Raw genomic sequence first — 22,547 nt, forward strand, 5'->3', positions numbered from 1 at the left:
TGAATGACTTCCATTTTTTTGAACTTCCATTTGTATTTGTTGGCCTTCCATTTTTTAATTTTTTGAGAAATTTTTGGTAATCTTGAACAAGCATTATTAGGCTTCCAGCCAGTGCCTGGAGTTTCTGCCGGTTTACCAAAATAAAGGCAATTTTATGCCAGATATTTCGTCATATTTCATTTCCAGTTATCCTGAACCATCACATAAAATGTAAACCCCTCTAATTTTTATTTTCTCATGCTTTTCTTCTAGATGATGCAGTCTACCTGATTCTTTGTTCCCTTGAATTAAGACCTTGCCTGCTCAGTTATAAACAGATCCCCCTTCTCTCACCCTAATGACTGTTAGTATCTACTGTAGAGCTGTGAATTTCATTCCACTCATTTTCATTCAACCTATGAATCTTAGTGCCAAAAAAGTGGTATCTGCTTTCTCCTGTTTTTTTAATTGCTCTTTCCAAATAATTGCTCATACACGCATACCAAAGTTCTTCCTCTGAGGCCAGTATTTTGTGACTCAAAACTTTTATTAACCAATGTTCCATGTCCCTACATTCACTGAAGATTTCAGTCCCTAGTGCACAGTCTTCCTCTCTACCACTAGTTTTGCCATCAAGTTCGATACCATGGGGTGCTTATGGGAGGAACATTCAATGTCCTGGTCTCACAGTTTAACCCCACATTTTTTTCAGTTCCTCTCCAGGTTGCCTCCTTTTGTTTCAGCTTCTCAAATGTTACCATTTTTCAGGGTTCTGTCATCAGTAGTTTATACTCCTTGGATGAACTCTTGTTGGTGCTTCAAATAAGGTAGTTGGCTTGCATTTAGGAACCACTTGCACCAAAAAATATGTCTTCAAACATTCTTAACTCAGCATCATGAGAGGGACAGATTCACAGCCTGCACTATTGATTTTTTTTTTCTTTTTGCTTCTGCTTATGTCTAATTGAAGTTAAAGATCCATTTGATAATACTCTTGTGTTAAATGATGGGTTAAATGGTGAGTAGGTCAGTGGAAGAATTGTCACTGACCTACGTTATGCCTGTTCAAGATTATTTATTTATTTATTTTTATGATTTATAAAATTTGGAGGTTTATGTGAGGTTCTTGGTTTTGTTTATGAACATGACTGGTTTCTATTGACTGAAGCTTCAGTCACAAAGGGTTTATTAATTGAGGTGATTTAATTTAATCTCAGGGTTGTTTTCCTGTTTAAAAACAAAACAAACACATTGTTAGTTATTAAGTCAGTTATCCTTTGGGACTTTAAATCCTTCAGTGACTTCTAGTTTTAATAATCTCACATGTGTTAGTATGAATGATTTATACTAGAAATCCAAGATTGTTAAAATGTAGCATATCTAGGAGCAAGTGTATTCCTTAGTCTTATTAGAGCCAGAATGTAGAGGTACACTGTATTTAATGGAATATATATATAAAAACTGAAAATGTACCTCACTAAATTGAGACTAAATGGCATTATCCCTTAAGCCAGTAACTTAAAATTTTATGGCAATTCAGATACTGATTTAAAAAATAAAGTACTTTGGACAAAAGAAATGAGGTAAGAAAGATAATCATAAAGCACTAGCAATATGAAGTTTTTAGGAACAGATAGCTTGGCAAACAACAATAGTCTTTAAAATCATCAGTGTAATATTGAGACATTTTGTTTGCATTTAATTTTTTTGTTTGTATTATTTCCTAATTCAGGGAAAACACTGTAACCAGATTTGTCATACAGTAATTTTAGGTACTTGTTGTTTATTCACTTCTGTTGAAACTGAGTTAGTTATCTAGATCCTTGATAAGGTATTAAAGATCCTGGGCCTGAGTATAGGAAAGTCAAGCATTTTGTTTCTTAACCTTTGTAATCAAGGTACCCTGCTAGTCAATATATAAAGTGTGTCATAAAGAGAAAGGATGTGGTTAATTCAGAAAATGCATAAGCCTGTGGAATAGACGAATTCTGTTAAAAATGAAACATGGCTTAATTTTGGAGGATAGTACATTGAAAGACACTAACCATTGCTAGATTTTTTTTTTAAGTTGTGTCATCTGCAGAAATGAAATATTTGGTCTTTGAATTATGTTTCTTTAACTTTCAAAGTTAGAGGTTGAAATGATCTAGAAAGTATTAGTGCTCTTAAATTAGATAATATTCTTGTTAATTCATAGAATAAGGGAGGGTAACCTATTGTGAATAAACATTCATACCTGCTTTATTGGATATAAGACACAGGCTGTTTGTGTTTGGCTATTGTGAGGAATTTTTGTAAAAAATAAAAAAAAAGAAAGAAAGAAAGAAAAGAATAGAATTCTTGCTCTGGGGACATAATAATCCATTGTAGAGAGTACAAGTATCAGTACTTATTTTAACCCTTGATTATGTATTGTACATTTTTCTGCAGGATAATATTAATTCTGGGATATGAGTATCAAGTTAGTATATCTTTATGGTGTGAATTTAATCTAAGCGGAACAGTTAGATAAATCTGCTTTTTAAAAAAATATCATGATAGACTAAAGGCCAAATACTTTGAGTTCTTCTATTTATAAACCCCAAAAGATGATAATGCTTCAAATACTATCAAAAAAGAGAATTTCCATTTTTAAAAAAATGGAAATGTCCTCATTTGTCTATATGATATAGCAGTGCAGGAACTATACAGGAAGTATATCTTATATCCATAAATTAACATAAGAAATTGTGAACCACTGAGTTAGGCAATCAAAAAGCATGTATTGACCATCTATATGTACATACTAGATGAAATTGGCCTTCCGTATCCGTGGATCAAACCAACTACAGATTGAAAATATTTGGGAAAAAAAATTATGTTTGTACAGAACATGTACAGACTTTCTTCTCTTGTCATTATTCCCTAAACTATACAGTGTAACAACTATTTACATAGCTTTTACATAGTATTAGATATAAGTACTCTAGAGATAAAGTATATGGGAGGATATGCATAGGTTATATGCAAATACTACACCACTTTATATCAGGGACTTGAGAATCCTTAGATTTTGGTATCCATGGGTGGTCCTGGAATGAATCCCCCACAGATATTGAGGGACCAACTGCATTATAGGTCCTGTGGAAAAGGGAAGATGTATACTAGAAAACATCATCCTCTATCAATAAAAGATATATTTAATTAGAGGTGCTCAAAGCATTAAAGATATTTAAATGAGACGCAGAGTACATTTAGCTTGGGGCTGAAGATACTGACAATGCAAAAGCTGAAGTAGTTTTCTTTTACCTCTACCAGTATTCTAAAAAATGGCCTTCACTGATAAAATTTTGTTAAATTAAGCGTTACATGATTTGAAAATAACACAGATAAGTTAAATTCAACATTAGCGAGTTAGGATTCTCAGCAAGGAAGTCTGTGGAATATTACCAGTCAACAGTATTGCATCTTTGCTGGGTAAAATTACTGCTATGTGTGTTCTTAGAAGAACAGAAGACTGGGCCGACCCCCCCGCCGCGGGTTCGGATCCTATATAAGGACGGCCGGTGTGCTCACTGGCTGAGCGCAGTACGGCCGGTCACAAAAAGACAAAAAAAAAAAGAAGAAGAAGAACAGAAGACTGAAAGTTACTGATTAATATTTTGCATTCTATGTCTTGAATTATTTGATTGTATATTCTTGAGGCTTTGAAATATGTTTTAATCAGTACCTATTTATTTTTCTGTTATTTATTTTTACTCTTTACATAAGTACTATTATTTGAATTTTATAAAGGATAGTGTCAATGTCGATTATAAGTTACTAATATTTCCTGCTATAAACTACTAAGGTACTCTGCTCCCAATTCGTAAAATTTATCAGGTAAGACATCATTTTTGTACTTTCAGTCAAAGATTTACATAGGTAAGTAAAGTAACTTAACATTATCATCTTTAGTAGTCATCAAGGACAAATTATCCTGAATAAATAGCTCCGCTACTTCTACTTTACTTTTATTTTTTATTTATTTATTTATTTATTTTAGTTTTATTTTATTTTGTCAATATACAATGTGGTTGATTATTGTAGCCCATTACCAAAACCTCTCTCCTACCTCCCTCCCAGCAAACTCCTTTCTGTTTGCTTGTTGTATCAACTTCAAGGAATTGTAATTGTTGTGTCTTCTTCCCTCCTCCCCCAGGTTGTTTGTGTATTTATGTATTTATTTTTAGCTCCCACAAATAAGTGAGAACATGTGATATTTCTCTTTCTGTTCCTGACTAGTTTCCCTTAATATACTTCTCTCTAGGTCCATCCATGTTGTTGCAAATGGCAGTATTTCATTCTTTTTTATAGCAAAGTAGTATTCCATTGTGTAGAGATACCACATTTTCTGTATCCACTCATCTGATGGTGGACATTTGGGCTGGTTCCAACTCTTGGCTATTGTCAATAGTGCTGCAATGAACATAGGACTACAGGTATCCTTTCAACATGACGATTTCCATTCCCCTGGGTATATTCCCAGCAGTGGGATAGCTGAGTCATATAGTAGATCTATCTGCAATTGTTTGAGGACCCTCCATACCATTTTCCATAGAGGCTGCACCATTTTGCAGTCCCACCAACAATGTATGAGAGTTCCTTTTTCTCCACAACCTCGCCAGCATTTATCATTCACAGTCTTTGGATATTAGCTATCCTAACTGGAATGAGATGGTATCTCAGTGTGGTTTTGATTTGCATTTCCCGAATGCTGAGTGATGTTGAGCATTTTTTCATGTGTCTTTTGGCAATTCGTATATCTTCCTTTGAGAAATGCCTATTTAGCTCTTTTGCCCATTTTTTAATTGGGTTACTTGTTTTTTTTGTTGTAAAGATGTTTCAGTTCCTTGTATATTCTGGATATTAATTCTTTGTCAGATGTATATTTTGTAAATATTTTCTCCCACTCTGTTGGTTGTCTTTTAACTCCGTTAATTGTTTCTTTTGCTGTGCAGAAGCTTTTTAGTTTGATATAATACCATTTGTTTATTTTTCCTTTGGTTGCCCATGCTTTTGGGGTCATATTCATGAAGTCTGTGCCCAGTCCTACTTCCTGAAGTGTTTCTCCTATGTTTTCTTTGAGTAGTTTTATTGTTACAGGGTGTATATTTAATTCTTTAATCCATTTTGAGTTGATTTTGGTATATGGTGAGAGGTATGGGTCTAGTTTCATTCTCCTGCATATAGATATCCAGTTATCCCAGCACCATTTGCTGAAGAGGCAATCTCTTCCCCAGTGTATAGGCTTGGTGCCTTTGTCAAAGATCAGATGGGTGTAGGTATGTGGGTTGATTTCTGGATTCTCTATTCTATTCCATTGGTCAGTGTGTCTATTTTTATGCTCTACTCTGTTTTTAAATTGCCAATAAAATGTTAACAATTTGTTTCTTCATAGAAATTGTGTGTATGTTTGTGTATATGTGTATAGGATTAGGTAGTATGATGTTAATGGTTTTATTGTAATATGTTAACATTTTTATCCTGTCTTTACTCTTTTATGGGAAAATGTGAACGTATTTTATAACTGACTTGAATTTGCTATTTTCAACTGTAGACACTTATATTTAAAATATTTGTTGTCTATTTACTCTACCTTACTGGTTTCTATTGTCTTTAGTTAAATGCATGTATTATTTTGTCTGTTTGACAGAATTACCATGCTTCTCAAATAGACATTGATAGATAAAAGTATATATAATGCTCTTGTCCCAGTCACCATACACAACTGCTAAGATTATAGAGGAAGAGAGGAGGTAGTAAGTGTCCTCCACCTCTTCTTTTTCGTACTGAGGGGTAGCATTAGTTTCAAACTATATAGGTCTACTCTGGACCTATGTAAAACAAATCTGAGTAACTACCAAGAATGTGAGATGTATCCCCTACCACAAATCCACCTGCTAACGCCAGTAGATCTCTGATTTCAAAAAGGTTTCAGTCAATACAGACAAATGAAGACATTATTTCAAAATTGATGACATAACTACCTTTCATTATTATGGTAATGTGTCATATTTTTAAAGTTGCTGTATAACTACACACACACATACGAATTGTATTATCAGTTTAGGGTTTAGAATATTATAGTTATAAATTTGAGTGTTTTATTGAAATAAAAAGATGACTTAGAAAACATTTCAATACCAATATTTCGTTTTTATTGTGCTAATTAAAATTTTCCTTTTATCTTCAGATTTAAATTTTTTTCTCACTTTTTATTAATAGGTAGTATAGATCAATCAGTGTTAAAAGAACTACCCCCTGAACTCCTGGCAGAAATTGAATCCACCATGCCACTTTGCGAACGTGTGAAAATGAACAAACGCAAGCGTAGCACAGTTAATGAAAAGCCAAAATATGCTGAAATCAGTTCAGATGAAGATAATGATAGTGATGAAGCTTTTGAATGTAAGTATCACATACCTTTATTATTGTTTTAGAATTAAAAAGCAGATTGATGTGTTTGTCTCATTCATAATTTAGAGGGTTAGCAAGAGCACAGTGACCTTAATTCTTAATAATATAGTATAGAAAGATTTTTTCTTTATTCTTTAAAAATGTGTGAAGGATGAGATCAGTTGGCACCAAGAAAAAATTTTGAGTGAGCCTTAAATAGTGTTAAAAATACACCAGTTTGTGTCTGTATGCATTTAGCAAACATTTATTGAGCTCCTACTATGTGCTAGGCACTGAGAATAAAAATACAAATAAGATGTGGCCCCTGTCTTTAAAGAGCCTTCAGTCTAATGGGGAAATATGTAAATAAACAATTGTACTACAGTGAAAAAAGTACAATGGTAACAGTAAATACAGAGTGCTATGGGAACACATTGGATCGGCATCAAAATCAAAGTGGGGGTTCAGGGAATGCTTACTGGAAGAGGTGACACTCGAGTTGAGTCTTAAAGGACACGTAGGAGATAGCCAGATGAAGAAATATTTAAAACCATACTGTCACTAAATTGTGAATGGATTAGCCACATTGCAGATTATCTGTGTGGTTTGGACCTGGCTTCTCCTTTTTGCCCAGCTGTGTCCTGGAATTCCTCCCTTGTTTCACTGTTTTCCAGAGCTGGCTTCTTCACTACACAGCTACCTCTCTACAACACTGTGATCACCTGTCTTTGCACTAGACTTGCTATACCTCGCCTGTCTTCCTACTGGTCCACTGAAAAAGTTCTTCTCTTTTATCCCTATCTTCCTTCTTCTGGAACAAGAGAATTGAGACTAGCCAAGAGGGGTCAGCAGCCTTGTTTGACATAAACGGCATTCAGTGGAAACAGACTATGGGAGATCTTCACTTGTGTGCCAACTGACTTAGCCATAATGACCAAAAGAAGTGGGAAGACCACCAGTGTGTTCTACCTTTTCTACCTAGTGTCCATAGATTGAGGTGTGACAAGCAAGGGCAGGAAGGACAGATGCATGCTGCCATTTTTAAATGTATATTACTGATGGAAGCCGCCCTTCACCTCCTCCAAAGTTTTTAATCAATGTTCATTTATTCTGATCTTTTTTAAATTGTGAGCTCTTGAGCTATGAGCAGTAATAGACTATGAATACTGAACAAATCTGAGCAAAGTTTTAAAATTGAAATAAGATATATAGCAAAGTTAATCTGACATAATTATATGTATAATTGTTATAACTTGTATTATCATGAGATGTATTTACACGCAATATATTAAAATGGCTAAAGTTAATTTTTTTATTATACTCAAACATTTTGGTCATATGGGAACATGGTTAGCTCTGAAAAGTGAGAGGAGGAAGAAAATATGGTGACCCAGAAACTCACTCCTTTTGTATATATGCTTCTCCACTCTCCCTTTTTCCCCTAATATGTTACTCATTTCTAGAACAACTGAGAAGGAGGAGTCCTTTAACTACAGTTTGATTTCAAATCACTTTTTAACTCCAGTTGATTGATAGTAGCTGCCTGCATTAAGTTGATGAGAATTCTGAAGCTATCCCACAGTTAGGTGGAAAGGATAGCATAATCAGAAAGATCTACCAAATGTAGAATAGTGGAGAGTTGAGCTACATGTGCCTCGTGTTAGTCATCAGTGCAGCCACTATTCTTTTACTTGCTTTCTATTATGAGGGATATTGTCCCATCTTATGGGAGCTCATAGCTTCATTTTTAAGCCAATGGATCCTGTTATATCTATGCCCATGTATACTGAAAACTAATACTACTTATTTAGAGAACCTCAGTTTCAACCCCTGCTGGGAATACAGAAAGTTTCTCTAGCTTTTAAAAAAATCTCATAGTAGCTTCCTGTTCTCCTTAGTTTATTTATATACAATTAACATTAGAAAAGTGGACGCTGGGACCACTGATTTGACTCGTGAAAGAAGTCCAATTGGTAGTTTACATAAACAACCAAATTGTTATTATCCCACAACAAAGACAATGAAAATACAGTCCAATACAAAATGTGAAAGTATTATGAGAACATAGTTGCAGGCATTATGCTGCTTTCAGAGAAATAGACATTTTGAAAATTAAGGTTTTACTGCAGTTTAATCATATTGGCTTTCTAAAATCTAAAACTAAGGAGGTAGTTTTGTTGAAGGACAGGGGAAAGGATTAAAGGGTAACTTTGAAAGTTGGGCCACACAGATTTGGATAGCCATAGCATAGCATAAGGTCACTGGGTACCTGGGGAAAATGGAGAGGGGGAACATAAGATGCTAAAGAGAGACACAGGTGAAATTTGGAAAGGGAAGGAAAGGACATGTAAGTCATAGGAGGGGTCTTCAAAAAATTCATGGAAAAATTCTGTCTTTTTGAAGTACCCTCATATTTTACATACTCCTCTATTGGGCCTTGCTTCTTCCAGGGTAATGAAGGAAATGGAGAAAGAACAAGCTAGCCACAATGAGTTGGGATGCTGATAACCTCATTGCAAAACACAATGTGTCATAGAAGTTGTTTTGTTTTGCTTTTAAATTTGCCACCCATTTTTATTCAAATTGCCTAAAGTTTAATGAATGTGAAATAAAAATCTCCACAGCCTATAAACAATTTACCACCAATATAGCATATCGAATGTAACCGAACTACTTTAGGGTTTTTCAAGCATTTTCTGTTCATAGAATTGAATGCTTAAAATGGATTTCTTATGAAATTAATTAAAATGCTAAAAGACTAAAGTAGGTCATCTTTGAGGTTGTAGAATACTACTTTCTGAACATGTTTGCTTCTTAGTTGTCATCTCTTGTATTTGGCAAACATTTCAGTACTTGTTGAAAAAACATTTAATGAATGCTATAAAAAAAAATCACCTGTGTCTCTGTGACACACACACACACACCCCTCACTACTTATATTAGTACATGAAACAACACCTCATAAAGAGAAGGTACTAGGACAAACCCTAGTCGTAAAAAGGGAAAAATTCTCCCTTTCCTCACACACTTGATAACCAAATTTATACCTAATTATGAAGAAAACTATTGAAGATTTAAATATATTTATTTACATTTGGCTTCTATATGAATCCTCTTTCTGTGCCAAGCCTGTGACCACAAAGAAAAGGAAATAAACTTACCATTTCCTGCTGTGTTGTCCATAGATTGGATAGAAGGGTCCAGAACCAGAAACCAAACTAGTTTCTTGAATAGGAACAGATAAGGAAGAATGTAAGGGTAAGATTAGCCAGAGTATACACATTTATTATCCACACTTAAGGATACTGGCACAAGTGTAAATAGATGTTGCATGGGCCAGATGTTGGCATCCTTTAAGCCAAATGGGGTACTTAAGGAAGAGATTTGTCTTAAATGTTTGTTCACTGTTTATAGTTCAGGATTCAGAAAAGAAGCCAGTCATTAGGAAGCAATGGAGTCAAACAACAGAAAGTATAGCACTGTTAGCAACAAGTGGTCACTACAACAACCAGTGTATGATCTCAAGGTGTAGGACACATGAGTTCTGTACACTGCTTTTAACTTGGTAGTGGTACCTACTCCCTAGAACAGGTATGGTAAATTTTTGTCACTTGCACCACCCTCCAACTCTCACTGCAGATGTTTCTGATCAGTCTTTCTTGCTGAATTATGATACTTTCTTGGGGCTCAGAATTCTTTTCAGCATAATGCTCTGTGCAGCTTTTATCAGTTGATTAGAGTTGATATGTCAGATGGAATCTACTTTCTCGGGGCTCAGAATTCTTTTCAACATAATGCTCTGTGCAGCTTTTACCAGTTGATTAGAGTTGATATGTCAGATGGAATCTGTTTGCCAGGTCTGCCTAGAGACTTCTGTTAGTACTGGTGATATTAGCAGAATGCTTAGACCTCTGGAAGAATGGGGAAAAGATTGAAGGTAACATATAAACATGCTTATGTAGCATGCATAAGCTTAGAAGTTTTTCTCCCTGGGTTTAAACAGTCCTACTGTTGGAGAACTGAGTTCAGTATGTGAATTTGTAACTATACAGGTTTATTCAGTATTTGTAACTATACAGGTTTATTCTATCACTGTAGGCTTGTGCTGGTAGGTCACCAGAGTCTCTGGAATTTATCATTAAGTTACGGGTTTAATTTAGCTATTAATTGATTGTATACATGGTTACCCATATTCTGTAACACTTTCTCAAAAGTTAAATTTTCCTCCAAACTCTGCTTCCCATTAATAATCTAAATGCTTAATGGTGGTTCTGGCTTTTGTCCAAATCTTAAATAAAAGTTGTTTTATAAGCCATAGTTTATTTTTAAGTTTAGATATATAATCTTTACTGACCCACTGAGTACCTTTCATTGAAATGAGCACTGTGGATTAATTCCAAGAACCTTCGTATCTGTATTTACTAGTGAACTGAATTTGTGTAAACATCTTTAAATCTGGATAGATCGTGTTATTAGTCATACTCTTTCTATACCGTAATTTAAACTTCTGGATAGACAAAATGACTCAGAATTTCCTAGACTCCAAAAAATGAGGATATTTTTCCCCTGTGTGGTTCATTTGTAAAGTTTTAATAGTCTTTTTAAATGAGGTAAATTATTTGTCATGGGGATTTGCTTCTAGCCTCTAGGAAACGACATAAAAAAGATGATGATAAAGCTTGGGAATATGAAGAGCGTGACAGAAGAAGCTCTGGGGATCATAGGAGAAGTGGCCACTCTCATGAAGGAAGAAGGAGTTCAGGTGGTGGTCGTTATCGAAACCGAAGTCCGTCAGATTCTGACATGGAAGATTATTCTCCTCCTCCCAGCCTTAGTGAGGGTAATTCATCAGTGTCAACGGATTTCGTACCTAAACTGATTTAAATTTAGGGCTTTAACTTTGAAGACTATTTTATATCTTTTTATGAGTTAATTAACAGCTCCTAATTTTTAATCAAGACAAAAGTATGTATTTAGCCTGGATTTGCAGTGATTATTGTTTAAGTATTTAATTAATGTTCAGGAAGAAACTAGACACAAAAATGGAAATATTTTAAGTTGTCATTCCTGCATTTCAGTATTTCTTTTTGTTCATTTTAGTCGCTAGAAAAATGAAGAAAAAAGAAAAACAGAAGAAAAGGAAAGCTTATGAACCAAAATTAACACCTGAAGGTAACAGTTTATTTAATCTGTTTTTATTCATAGTCTTTAACTTCACTTGTCTGCTTGGAATGTAGGCATAATAAATATTTTTTTCTTCCTCTTACAGAAATGATGGACTCTTCAACTTTTAAGAGATTTACAGCCTCAATAGAGAATATTTTGGATAATTTAGAAGATATGGATTTTACTGCATTTGGTAAAATCAATTTAAAATGTATTTATTTACCCCTGCTTTGCCTCTTGCTTTCTGCCACTTTCTGTAGAGGATACAGAGGCATGATTTGTTTTATGAAGAAACGTGAAATCTAGTTTTGGAGTCTAATCTAGTCCATGCTATCAAGAAACTGAAAACTTTAAAACAAAAATCAAGTACTGAATTAGTCAAGTACTGATAGATAGTGTCTTAAGAGTACAGCTGAGAGTACAACTACCACAATAGGTTTGAGTAATTAAGGAAGTCTTTATGCTGGTGAGTCTTGAGTAGGTTCTATTAATGAGGATACTAATAGGAACAAAGATGCAGGAAAAAAATCTGTTTATCTGTTCATTTATTCTAGTGGCCAATATTTAAAAATAGTAAACCAATTAGAATACAGTAGGATTAATGTTACATTCATATATTACTTTTATAATAATACATAAAGATTATGTCTATAAATATAACAATGTTATGTTTATAAAAATACTGCTTAAAATGCGTAGAGCTACTCTCAACAATCTTAGGCCACCTTGACCTGGTAAAAACACTAATGCCTAACTTACATGAAAGCCATATGGCATACAATAATTCTAATAAGAATCTACCTGTTGGGGATTGCCTTAAAAGGTATATCGCTCTTTATTTTAAAAATACATTTGTTTTGTGAGAATTACTTGCCTAAGTATCATTGTGTTTCCTGATTAGAGTATCAATTTCATCTTTTTTGAACCTTTCCAATTCTGTGCTGAGAAATTTTCTGTGTCATTTAGGTTCCCCAAAGGAAGACAGATGTCACTCTCAAATTAGGATAATTTAAGGAGGAGTTATTTACAAAGAGACTAATTGCAACATTGTACCAGAAACCCAGGTTTAACAGCCATGGGGCTGTTTACCACCCCTATACCAAAGAGAATAGGGGTAAAAAGAAGTCATCAGAACTCAGTACAGAAAAATATTGTAGAGTAGTCTGCCTTGAAAGAAGCAGTACCTTTTGGTCAGAGGACAGAGCCAGCCTGAGGAGACCTTGCAAGGAAGGAGCCAGGGATATAAATACCCTGCCCTCACTCTCCTTCTGTTTGATCTGACAGGGCATCCCACTGGCTGAACCCAAACAGAAGCCAGAGGGCATGGGAGACTGTTGATGTAGTCCATACAGGTCAGCCTCCTGGAGCAAAGAGCGTGGTTGAGAAGGGTCAATGATATATCTAAAGTAGTGAAGACAAGACATCTATCTCTTCTTCCCCTTTTAGTCAGAAATCTAATTTTAACTCCTGCCCTCTTTCATTCAGGGTTGGCTTAAAGTTTACAGAGGCCTCTTAGGTTGTTATTTTAGTTTGTTTATATCTGTTTGTGTGTCCAAAAATTTTATTAGAAAGTTAAGCTTACCATTTTGAGCAATTTTTTTACCTAAACTATGTTTTTGTTTGTCTGGTTTCATTTTTCAGGTGATGATGATGAAATTCCTCAGGAACTGCTCTTAGGAAAACATCAGCTTAATGAACTTGGCAGTGAATCCGCTAAAATTAAAGCAATGGGTATAATGGATAAGGTATCTCACCAGGATAAAATTTATAAATTTACTTAATAGCTAACATTTGAAATTAGCTTAAAGTTTTCAGGACAGATTATAAAGTTTGCATAAAGTAAATAATAATGAAAAGAAAATTCATGGTTGCCTTCTGAGAGTCTAGGAGAATTAATTCTTTATTAAAGAAAACCTTGAATAAAAGAAATATTCTGCAAATTATTCTAAAGAAAATCATATTACTACATCAGAAGAGGTGTGGACCTTCATTATTTTTTTCAGTTTTTTCATTTTTTCAAATATTTAGGTTATTTAAATGCAAAAATACACTCAATTTTTCTTTGACATTTACTTTAGTCATTTAAGACTAAATGGAAAGGTCATAAAAGATTAAAGGTCTGGTTTCAATACATTACATCCCATGCTGTAAAATGTTGCCATTTTTTAACTGTTAATAAATACATAGCCTTATTGCTGTAGGCTTTATGATAACAGTTGTGAGTTGTCTTTCATATAAAATCCCTGTTATTAAGAACAGTTGTGAGTTGTCTTTCATATGAAATCCCTGTTACTAAGAACTGGTCTCATGACACTAATGGAATAGCAGAATATCTTTTCATTGGTAACTTTAACCAATAGTAGCAGCATCAAGAGGTAGCCTCTTATAATCTTTTTTTTTATCATTACACAGTGTAAACCTTTTTTGTGACCCTTTACTAATTTCCCCCCCACCCCCTTCCCCCTCTTATTATCTTTATCAGCCACCACTCACCCCTAAACTACTGCATGATTGTTATGCATATAAAATTTCAAGACAATTCCCCTTTCCTCCTCTGTCAGGATCCCTTTTATGCAGAGTTGTTTACTCTCAGTCTTAATAATGATTTATTTGTCAAGAATAGTAAACAAACTAATAAAAGATTATGTCTGACTGTGGAGTTGATTCTAAACAATTTAAGCCTGTTTATTAAGTTTTTTTCAACTTTACAATTTTAAAGTAGCCTGGAAAGTATTTTGACGATTTTACAAACTTAAAATATAATCAGTTATTTATTTTTTATTTGTTTAAATATTACCTATATTCCAAGTAATGAATGTGCCATGAATCTGAATTTTAAAGACAGACATAACCACATAGTTAACAAATGTGCTATTAGTTCACATTGATATTACTGTGTGCAGTTAGGAGTATATTGGTTCATTTTATGTATAGGAATATGTCAACAGTTTTCTGAGGTGCCAGTTCCAGTCTTAGGTATTTATTTTATAAGTTCCATAATTACATATAGCTAATATTTTTACTATTTCAAAAAGTGAATTTGCTGAGTATTTTCAAGCTGCAGAAGTTTCATCTTAAGTCTCAATAGTTTTAATCTGTTGTGAATTATCTAAAGCAATATTTGGGGAAACTTGCTTCTATACTCTAGCATGAGTAATCAAACTAATGTCAGTTACTCTATTGATGTCCCATTTGGCTCTTCTGGTTGATTAGGTTGAGTGTCCTAGCAGTATGTGAGGAGTCTAAAAGGAAAACTGTTTAATCAACAGAATTGAGTAACAATTGCCTCTTGACAGAACCTCCAAATGGACTACTAATTTTTTAAATAGTGAAAGCATGCTTTGTAAGAAAAGAAATTTAAAAAAAAAAAAATCAAAAAATTTCATTAGAAAAGACGTTCAAAAAATAATAAAGACATTCTTAGACATGACATCCCAAAAAAAAATAAAAGAAGTATCTACTAAATAAAGTAGTGTTGTTTCACGTTTATAACTTTTATTATCCAGTTTTATGTTTCTGGTATTCAAAATGCTATCTTAGATTTTAAGAAAACTGCTGAATAACGTTGTAGTGTGGAAGCCATGTAATAATAATTAAGTGAACAGACGAAATGTGTTCTTTAATGAGTATGTATGTGTGTATGCGTGTTCAGTGTCATGCCACAGGAGCAGAGAGCCAGGCATCAGGACAAACTTAGTCTTACCTAGATATACTTGTGTGGTAGGAGTTGAGCTAGTAACATGCATATGTTCCCATCCTGTGTTTGTTCATCTGTCTTTCAGAAACAAGTGATAAGTTCTTTACACAATTCATATTCGAGTAGAGGTTCTAAGTGGGAAAGTTTTCTTTTTCCACTCTTTAAGAGGGTGATAATGTTATATCTCCCATAGCCCACTGTGAAGAATTGTATACAGTGTTTCTTAAATAATTTATAGCTTTTACCAATGATGGATAAAAGAATTTATGTTGCCATTTTAGCTTTCAACTGACAAAACTGTGAAAGTCCTAAATATCTTGGAGAAGAATATTCAGGATGGGTCAAAGCTTTCCACTTTGTTAAATCATGTAAGTTAAAGATCCAAATTAATTTTACTCTTAATATTGTTAAGATATAAATTTTTTATAAACTGATTTATAAGGAAAAATTCACATTTTATTACTTTGCACTTGTTAGTACAAATTACTAATTCATTATTATTGCTAATAGAATTTTACTTTTAGTAATTCAAAATTAATGTTGCACATTGTCAGTTCACAGCTTTGCTGTAAAGTAAGAATAATAAAGAAAAATGTGAATTTATTCAATTTATATGGCTGTTTTTTAATCTTAGTTTATACTCTTCCTTGCATAAGTGTATGAGTGTGTTTAAAGTTTTCTTTCATTTATGAGATGATAGTAGGTAGTAATTCTTTTTGTTGACCTTCTCTAGAGAAATAAATAGTTAGGCACCTTATGCCAATTTCCAAATGTATACCAAAACATTAATCTTTGTATTCCATTTTTATACCTAGCTCAAAGGATTGTTTAAAGAATTAAATGAATTAATTCATGTAAAGTGATTGCAGCAGTGTCTGGCACATTTTAATTTCTCAATAAATGTTAACTGCAGCTGTTACTACATTTGATATGTTTCTATCAAAAGCAGTACCAACGTGGTTGCAATAGTTTATGAATCAACTTAATTTCCTGAGATCTGCTTCCCTAGAATTATAGCAGACTTTATAAATCATATGTGCTTTCAAGTTGATATAGCTAACTCTGATGTTAATGAGTATAATCTTTAATCCTTATAGGCATTTAATTTAAGAAATAAGAATTTGGGATGTTTTGAGTTCATGAATTTTCCTTGTTTTTAAAAGCCCAATTGCAAAAGTAACATATTTATTGTAAAAAATTTTCAAAACATAAAAAGTAAAAAAAAAAAAATTCACATTCTTATTCAGTAATAACCATTTTTAACACTTCTGATATGTTTTTCACTCTCATACATGCATATACACTACATATGTTTAATACATACACTGTTTAATACATGTATTTTCCCTCATGAGGGAAATGTTCTCAGTGTTTACAGAAGCCACAGGATTGCTAAGTGATCTACATGGAATAAAATATGTAGAAAAGTAATCTCAGGTGGTAGTTCTCAGGATTGTTAAATACGTCTATATTTTTTAATGCTCTCTTTTTAAACTAGTTTTTGAATCATAGAAACAAAAATCTTAGAGAAACCTATACTCGCAATCTTCTCCGTCATTAGTCTACAAGATACCAATACTTTGCCAAGAAATTGTGATGAACATCATCAAGAATCTAGAGTTCTGGAGAGCTGGCCAATTCAGTCTTAATGAAATTACTTTCATTCCTAAAAACCTTAGCACTACTCGATGTCTTGTAGATCACCTTAACATTTGACATTTGGTTAAATGTTAGTTAACCTCCTTAACTAACGCTTCCAAATAGTTTTAATATCAAAAACAAACTACTTTATCCTTTTTTTTAAAAGTAGACATGTAATGTAAGCAGTAAAATGAAAGAAAGCTAAAGTTAAAGATAATCAAGAGTTTTTAGAATTACTGATTAGAAAGCCCCTTGCTGCTTTACATATATGTGCTTTTATTACGTTTCCACAGCGTATAAACTTTGAGTGGTATGTATATGGAAATAGTCCTAGAATATAAAGCTTATATTTCATAGCTAAAGATGTGATAAAAGGATTTTCACTTGAACAGGAAGATTAGAAGCACTCCCTCCAATTATTACTCTCAAGTTGTTGATGTATAAATTAAAATGAGGACTCTGTCAGTTGTTGAATTATCCATTTTAGAAAATAAAGCATGTCTTTGGTAGTCTGCATATCACTACTTTTTAATCTCAGTTTCAAAAATTTAGTGTTGCTGAAAAATAGATATTAGGAATGATTGAGTCAGTAACATTTTACTACTTCTAAATAAGGCTCTTTTTTTGTTGTTATTAATTTTTCCTTTATTCTCACAACAGCAAGCAGAATTAAAGTTGTTACACTATCATAATGTTTATATCCAAAACACAAAATTAATTTTTATACAGTTATAGTCTTGAGATAAAATCTTAGATTTGGATAAAGTGCATACAAAAAAGATAATTATAACTTTGTCAATAGAGTGTCATCTAGTGGTGAAATTAGGAGATAGAGTATATCATGTTTAAAAAAAGTGAAACAAAAATCTTGCTTAAGTAATAGCAGTATTTGTACTTCATTCTGGATATTCTTTAAAGAATGTATGCACATCAAAATACTCCCTTTTCTATCAGTGAAAATCAAATATATCATAATTTTTAATTTATATTTTAAGTTTATAACTGTGTTTATTTCCATTTAATTAACAATGTTATGTTTTATAGAATAATGATACTGAAGAAGAAGAAAGGTTATGGAGAGACCTTATTATGGAGAGAGTTACAAAATCAGCAGATGCCTGTCTTACAACTATCAACATTATGACATCCCCTAACATGCCAAAAGCTGTATACATTGAGGATGTAATCGAAAGAGTTATACAGTACACTAAATTTCATTTGCAGAATACACTTTATCCTCAGTATGATCCTGTTTACAGATTAGATCCCCATGGAGGTTAGTTTGACCTTTTACATTGATATTTTTTTAGCGTAATATCAGAATTATCTATTGTAAATTTTTGCCATGTTAGGTGAATCAGAATACAATGACTTAAAATGGCACTAAAATTAATGGATCATTTAAATTGTAATAAACACCACTTTGATTTTGGGTTTGACTAAAATATAGAACTCTTAGTTAATACAGTAGTTATTTGCAAAAGGGATTGATTCAAGATGTATACTCTTCCTCTGATTCTTTATCTGTATAAGTGAGCAATGAAATAGTTAACATGTATACCTTTGAAGTGAGAAAAGCCAAATTTACGTTCATGAATAATCTGCATTGGATTGCCTATTGTATAATAATTGTAAATTAATTTAAAGGGAAATATAATCTTACTATTCTCTAATGGAAAAAAATGGAAATCAAGACAAAGTAATATTTTAGATACAAGAATTTAATAGCCACTGAAGTGTGCCATAGATTATCTGTTATAAGAATGTTTCTAATAGAATATTGCTAGTGAGCGACATTCTTTTTTAATAAGTAACCAGCTTTATTTGCCGTGGTGTATTTTTATGTAGCAAAAAAAAAAGTGCTCTCTTAATTCAGAAAGCAGTTATAGTACTGTTTGTTGAAAATTATTAAAAGTTGACATTTTCCTTGTCTTGAATTTTTTTCATTTTAGGAGGCTTATTAAGTTCAAAGGCAAAACGGGCTAAATGTTCTACCCATAAGCAGAGAGTAATAGTAATGCTTTACAACAAAGTTTGTGACATTGTTAGCAGCTTGTCAGAATTGCTAGAGATACAGCTTCTTACTGACACAACCATTCTTCAGGTAAGTTTTTTGAAGCATTTTGTGTATTTCTAGACTAAACAATTTAATAGAGGGTCCGACTGAGTTTAGTATAACCTTGTTCACTCAGTAATAATACCAGCACTATGCTAATTTCTTCCATTCAGAATATGTTGTATCTAAATTGAAGAAATAAAAGGTTGGGGCATTTTTTAATAAGAAACCTTTTGGGCAGAAGACAGATGAATGTAGTGTAAATTTCAAACTCTAAATTCTTTGAAAGATATTTCCTGTATATTTATAGGATATTTTCATCCAAAATTGTGAAATGTTTCTTTATATTTCTTTGACTTTCATCTGTTCAAAAGGCAGAGATTAGAGGGATGGCAGCTATGAAACATGGTACCTGATGTATGAGCTAATGTGCTTGAGGGTGAAGGGAAACAGAGAAAGGAGTAGATGCTGATTAGGTGAGGGAAAGGAAAATGCCCTCTTAGTGTTTTCCAGTAAGTTTAAGAACATGTTAGAAGTTAGTGAAATAGAATGTTACTGAAATCAAAGATGTGTACTAGTTACTCTTTTTTTTTTTTTAACAGGTTTCATCAATGGGCATAACACCATTTTTTGTGGAAAATGTCAGTGAACTACAATTGTGTGCCATTAAGTTAGTCACTGCTGTAAGTTTATTCAAGTTGTATTTCTAGTTAGCCCAAAATGAAAATAATATCGATGTCATTTAATTCAAACTTCCAAAATGAATACAGATTCCTGATATCTGTTAGATTTATTTCAGTGTAAGGACTATTTTTATGTGTCTTACCACTAAGTATTTATTTTTTTATTCCATGAATTTTTGGGGCTATTCCATTTTTATCAGATTTAAAACACTTCTAAATATGTAAAAATATTTCAGTTAATAATTCCTTAATATTTATATTAAAATTAAAATCATTTAAATATTGTCTTACTTTTCATAACCAAGATATCATACCCCTCTAAATGAAACTAATATACTCTTGACTTCTATAAGAATGTTTTAATTAATGATAGAAAAATTGAGCAGTTATCTTAAGTCATTACCATTGAATATATTGAAAATATTTTCGTTCTAAATGGAAGGGAATTATTTTTTATCACGTTATGGTATAATTTTTGTTTTCTGCTAATTATTGTAAGTTTAATTTGGAATCTTATAATTACTAAACAGGTATTCTCAAGATATGAAAAACATAGGCAGTTAATTTTGGAAGAAATTTTTACTTCACTTGCAAGATTACCAACCAGCAAGAGGAGTTTAAGGAACTTCAGGTAACTAATTATAGCAGAGGTCAAGTATAATGAAGAACTTTATTACATTGTATCTATTATACATCTGTTCTTCATCATATCTGTTTGATCTATATTTTAATGATTAAATAAGAGAGGCAATTCAGTCAGAGCAGCATAAGGAATGACTTAGATATGTGGGATAACATGGCATATTTGGGGGATTTAAAGAAGATAAATGACCCTCAAGTGTAAAGATCTATGGAAGAGTTTTTCATTATTGGCACTATTGACATTTTGAGCCAGATAATACTTTCTTGTGCATTGTAGGATGCTTAGCATCCCTGACATCTACCCACCAGATCCCAGTAGAAGCCCCATCTTCCAGTTATGACAACCAAAATTATTTCCAGGCACTGGAGGGAAAAATCATCCCTGTTTTAAAAACCACCGGTCTAGTCAAGGCAATTCAAAGAGGATTTTATAAGCCATACTAAGGAACTTGGACTTAATCCTTTGGGTAGTGGTAAGCTGTTAATATATTTTTAAAAGAGAGCAGAAAGATTACTCAAGCAGCAGTGTACAGAATAGACATGGGGATTAAATTCTCTTTAATCATTAAGCACAGTGTAACTAAGGAATGTTATCCATTGCTGTGGTCAGCATTATTGTCTTTGCCATCATAGCTAATCATCATCATTATCATAATTAAATTTGTTGACCTGGCATATAGAGTTATTTTTAGATTGCTTTGAAGGCTGTCTTCTTTAAAATAATTGTTTTTATCTTAATCATTTTTTGGATTAATTGCTTATTGATAAACATTATTGTCTGTGAAACTTGAAGAAAAACTATCAATGTATAAAAGAATTTCTACATTTCTACAATATCTGTAGAACAGAAGACATGGAAACTGGTTTTTTAATCATCTGTACCACTGACCTCATACTCTAGCACAGATGATCAAGAGCTGACTCTGTAGCACATTTTAATATCAAATGAATACCAGAAACAGCCAATGTATATCAGAATATGTGGGCCTTTAGAAACCTTGGAAACTTTTATCATTTTTAAAATCATTCTGAGAAATATTCAGCAATTCTTCATTATTAATTTTTATCTGCAGTGCATATTAAGTATAGAAATTTGTATTTTTCCTTTGGTGATTTTAATTATCTGACCATTCATAGGCATTTACTTGGTATTTTTCTAATTCACTAAAAATAATTAGACATAATTATTCTCCCCTGAAACACTGCAGGCCACTGATTTTTTTTTTCTTTTTCATTACCTCGAACACTTACCATTTCTTTGTGTTGGGAACATTCAAAATCCTCTTTTCTAGCTTATTGAAAGTATACAATAAATTGTTGTTAATTATAGTCATCCTACAGTGCTATACAGCACTAGATATTATTCCTCCTATCTAGTTGTACTTTTGTATCCATTAACTAACCTGTCATTGTTCCCTTCCCTTTTACCTTTCCAGCCTCTAGTAACCACCATTCTACTCTCTACTTCTATGTAATCAACTTTCTTAGCTTCCACATGTGAGTGAGAACATATGTTTTTCTCTTTTTGGTATTTCTCTTTCTGTTCCTGGCTTACTTCTCTTAACATAATGTCCTCTGAGCTCATCTATGTTGTTGTGAATGACAGGATTTCATTCTTTTTTACTTCATCTAACTTAAGGTTTTTCTTCTTCATTAAAGGTTAAACAGTAGTGATATGGATGGAGAGCCTATGTATATTCAGATGGTTACAGCACTGGTTTTACAACTTATTCAGTGTGTGGTACACTTACCATCATCAGAGAAGGACTCTAATTCAGAAGAGGACTCAAATAAAAAAGTAAGGAATCTTTAAAGGTTTTATAACTTTGTACTTTTATGAAAGGAAACACCTATATTCTCTGTTATTTCTTATAAAACTGAGGTTCTTAATTAGGGGTTTGTGGTTGGGCTCTAGGGTCCTCTGAGAGCACTAGACAAAGTTTTAGGAAACTTGAGTTCTGGTTCTGATTCATATCTACCAGGCATGAAACATACAAATCATTTTAATCTTTCCAAGTTTGTTTCTTCGGCTATAAAATGAGGGTGATAATACTTAACAAGCCTACCATACCAGGTTGTAAGACTCAAGTGAAATATTGAATATGAAAGTGAATATTATAATATGTAGTATATATAAATGCATGATATGTAATTGTAATATAAGGAAAAATGAGTTTATACCCTCCCTTGATGGGTGACTCACAGCTAAGATTTGCTTTTGGCTTTATCAACGCTTAGAATTTTTACAGGTTCTGTAGTTTTAACT

At 32.8% G+C, this 22,547-nt stretch overlaps 1 protein-coding gene across 3 annotated transcripts in view; it reads left to right on the plus strand.

Moving 5' to 3' along the window:
• Nucleotides 1-22,547, plus strand: part of NIPBL (NIPBL cohesin loading factor) — a 200,928-nt gene that overhangs the window by 127,541 nt on the left and 50,840 nt on the right. For all 3 annotated transcript variants that reach the window (XM_063087985.1, XM_063087986.1, XM_063087987.1), the window contains exons 11-21: nt 6,226-6,408; nt 11,039-11,236; nt 11,497-11,568; nt 11,666-11,755; nt 13,204-13,307; nt 15,541-15,627; nt 17,945-18,176; nt 18,853-19,004; nt 19,559-19,639; nt 20,170-20,270; nt 21,941-22,079. In XM_063087985.1, the coding sequence (XP_062944055.1) occupies nt 6,226-6,408; nt 11,039-11,236; nt 11,497-11,568; nt 11,666-11,755; nt 13,204-13,307; nt 15,541-15,627; nt 17,945-18,176; nt 18,853-19,004; nt 19,559-19,639; nt 20,170-20,270; nt 21,941-22,079 (1,439 nt within the window). The remainder of the gene's footprint in view (nt 1-6,225; nt 6,409-11,038; nt 11,237-11,496; nt 11,569-11,665; nt 11,756-13,203; nt 13,308-15,540; nt 15,628-17,944; nt 18,177-18,852; nt 19,005-19,558; nt 19,640-20,169; nt 20,271-21,940; nt 22,080-22,547) is intronic.

This window comes from Cynocephalus volans, chromosome 2 (assembly GCF_027409185.1).
Source record: "Cynocephalus volans isolate mCynVol1 chromosome 2, mCynVol1.pri, whole genome shotgun sequence".
In the NCBI taxonomy this organism is placed as follows: Eukaryota; Metazoa; Chordata; class Mammalia; order Dermoptera; family Cynocephalidae; genus Cynocephalus; species Cynocephalus volans.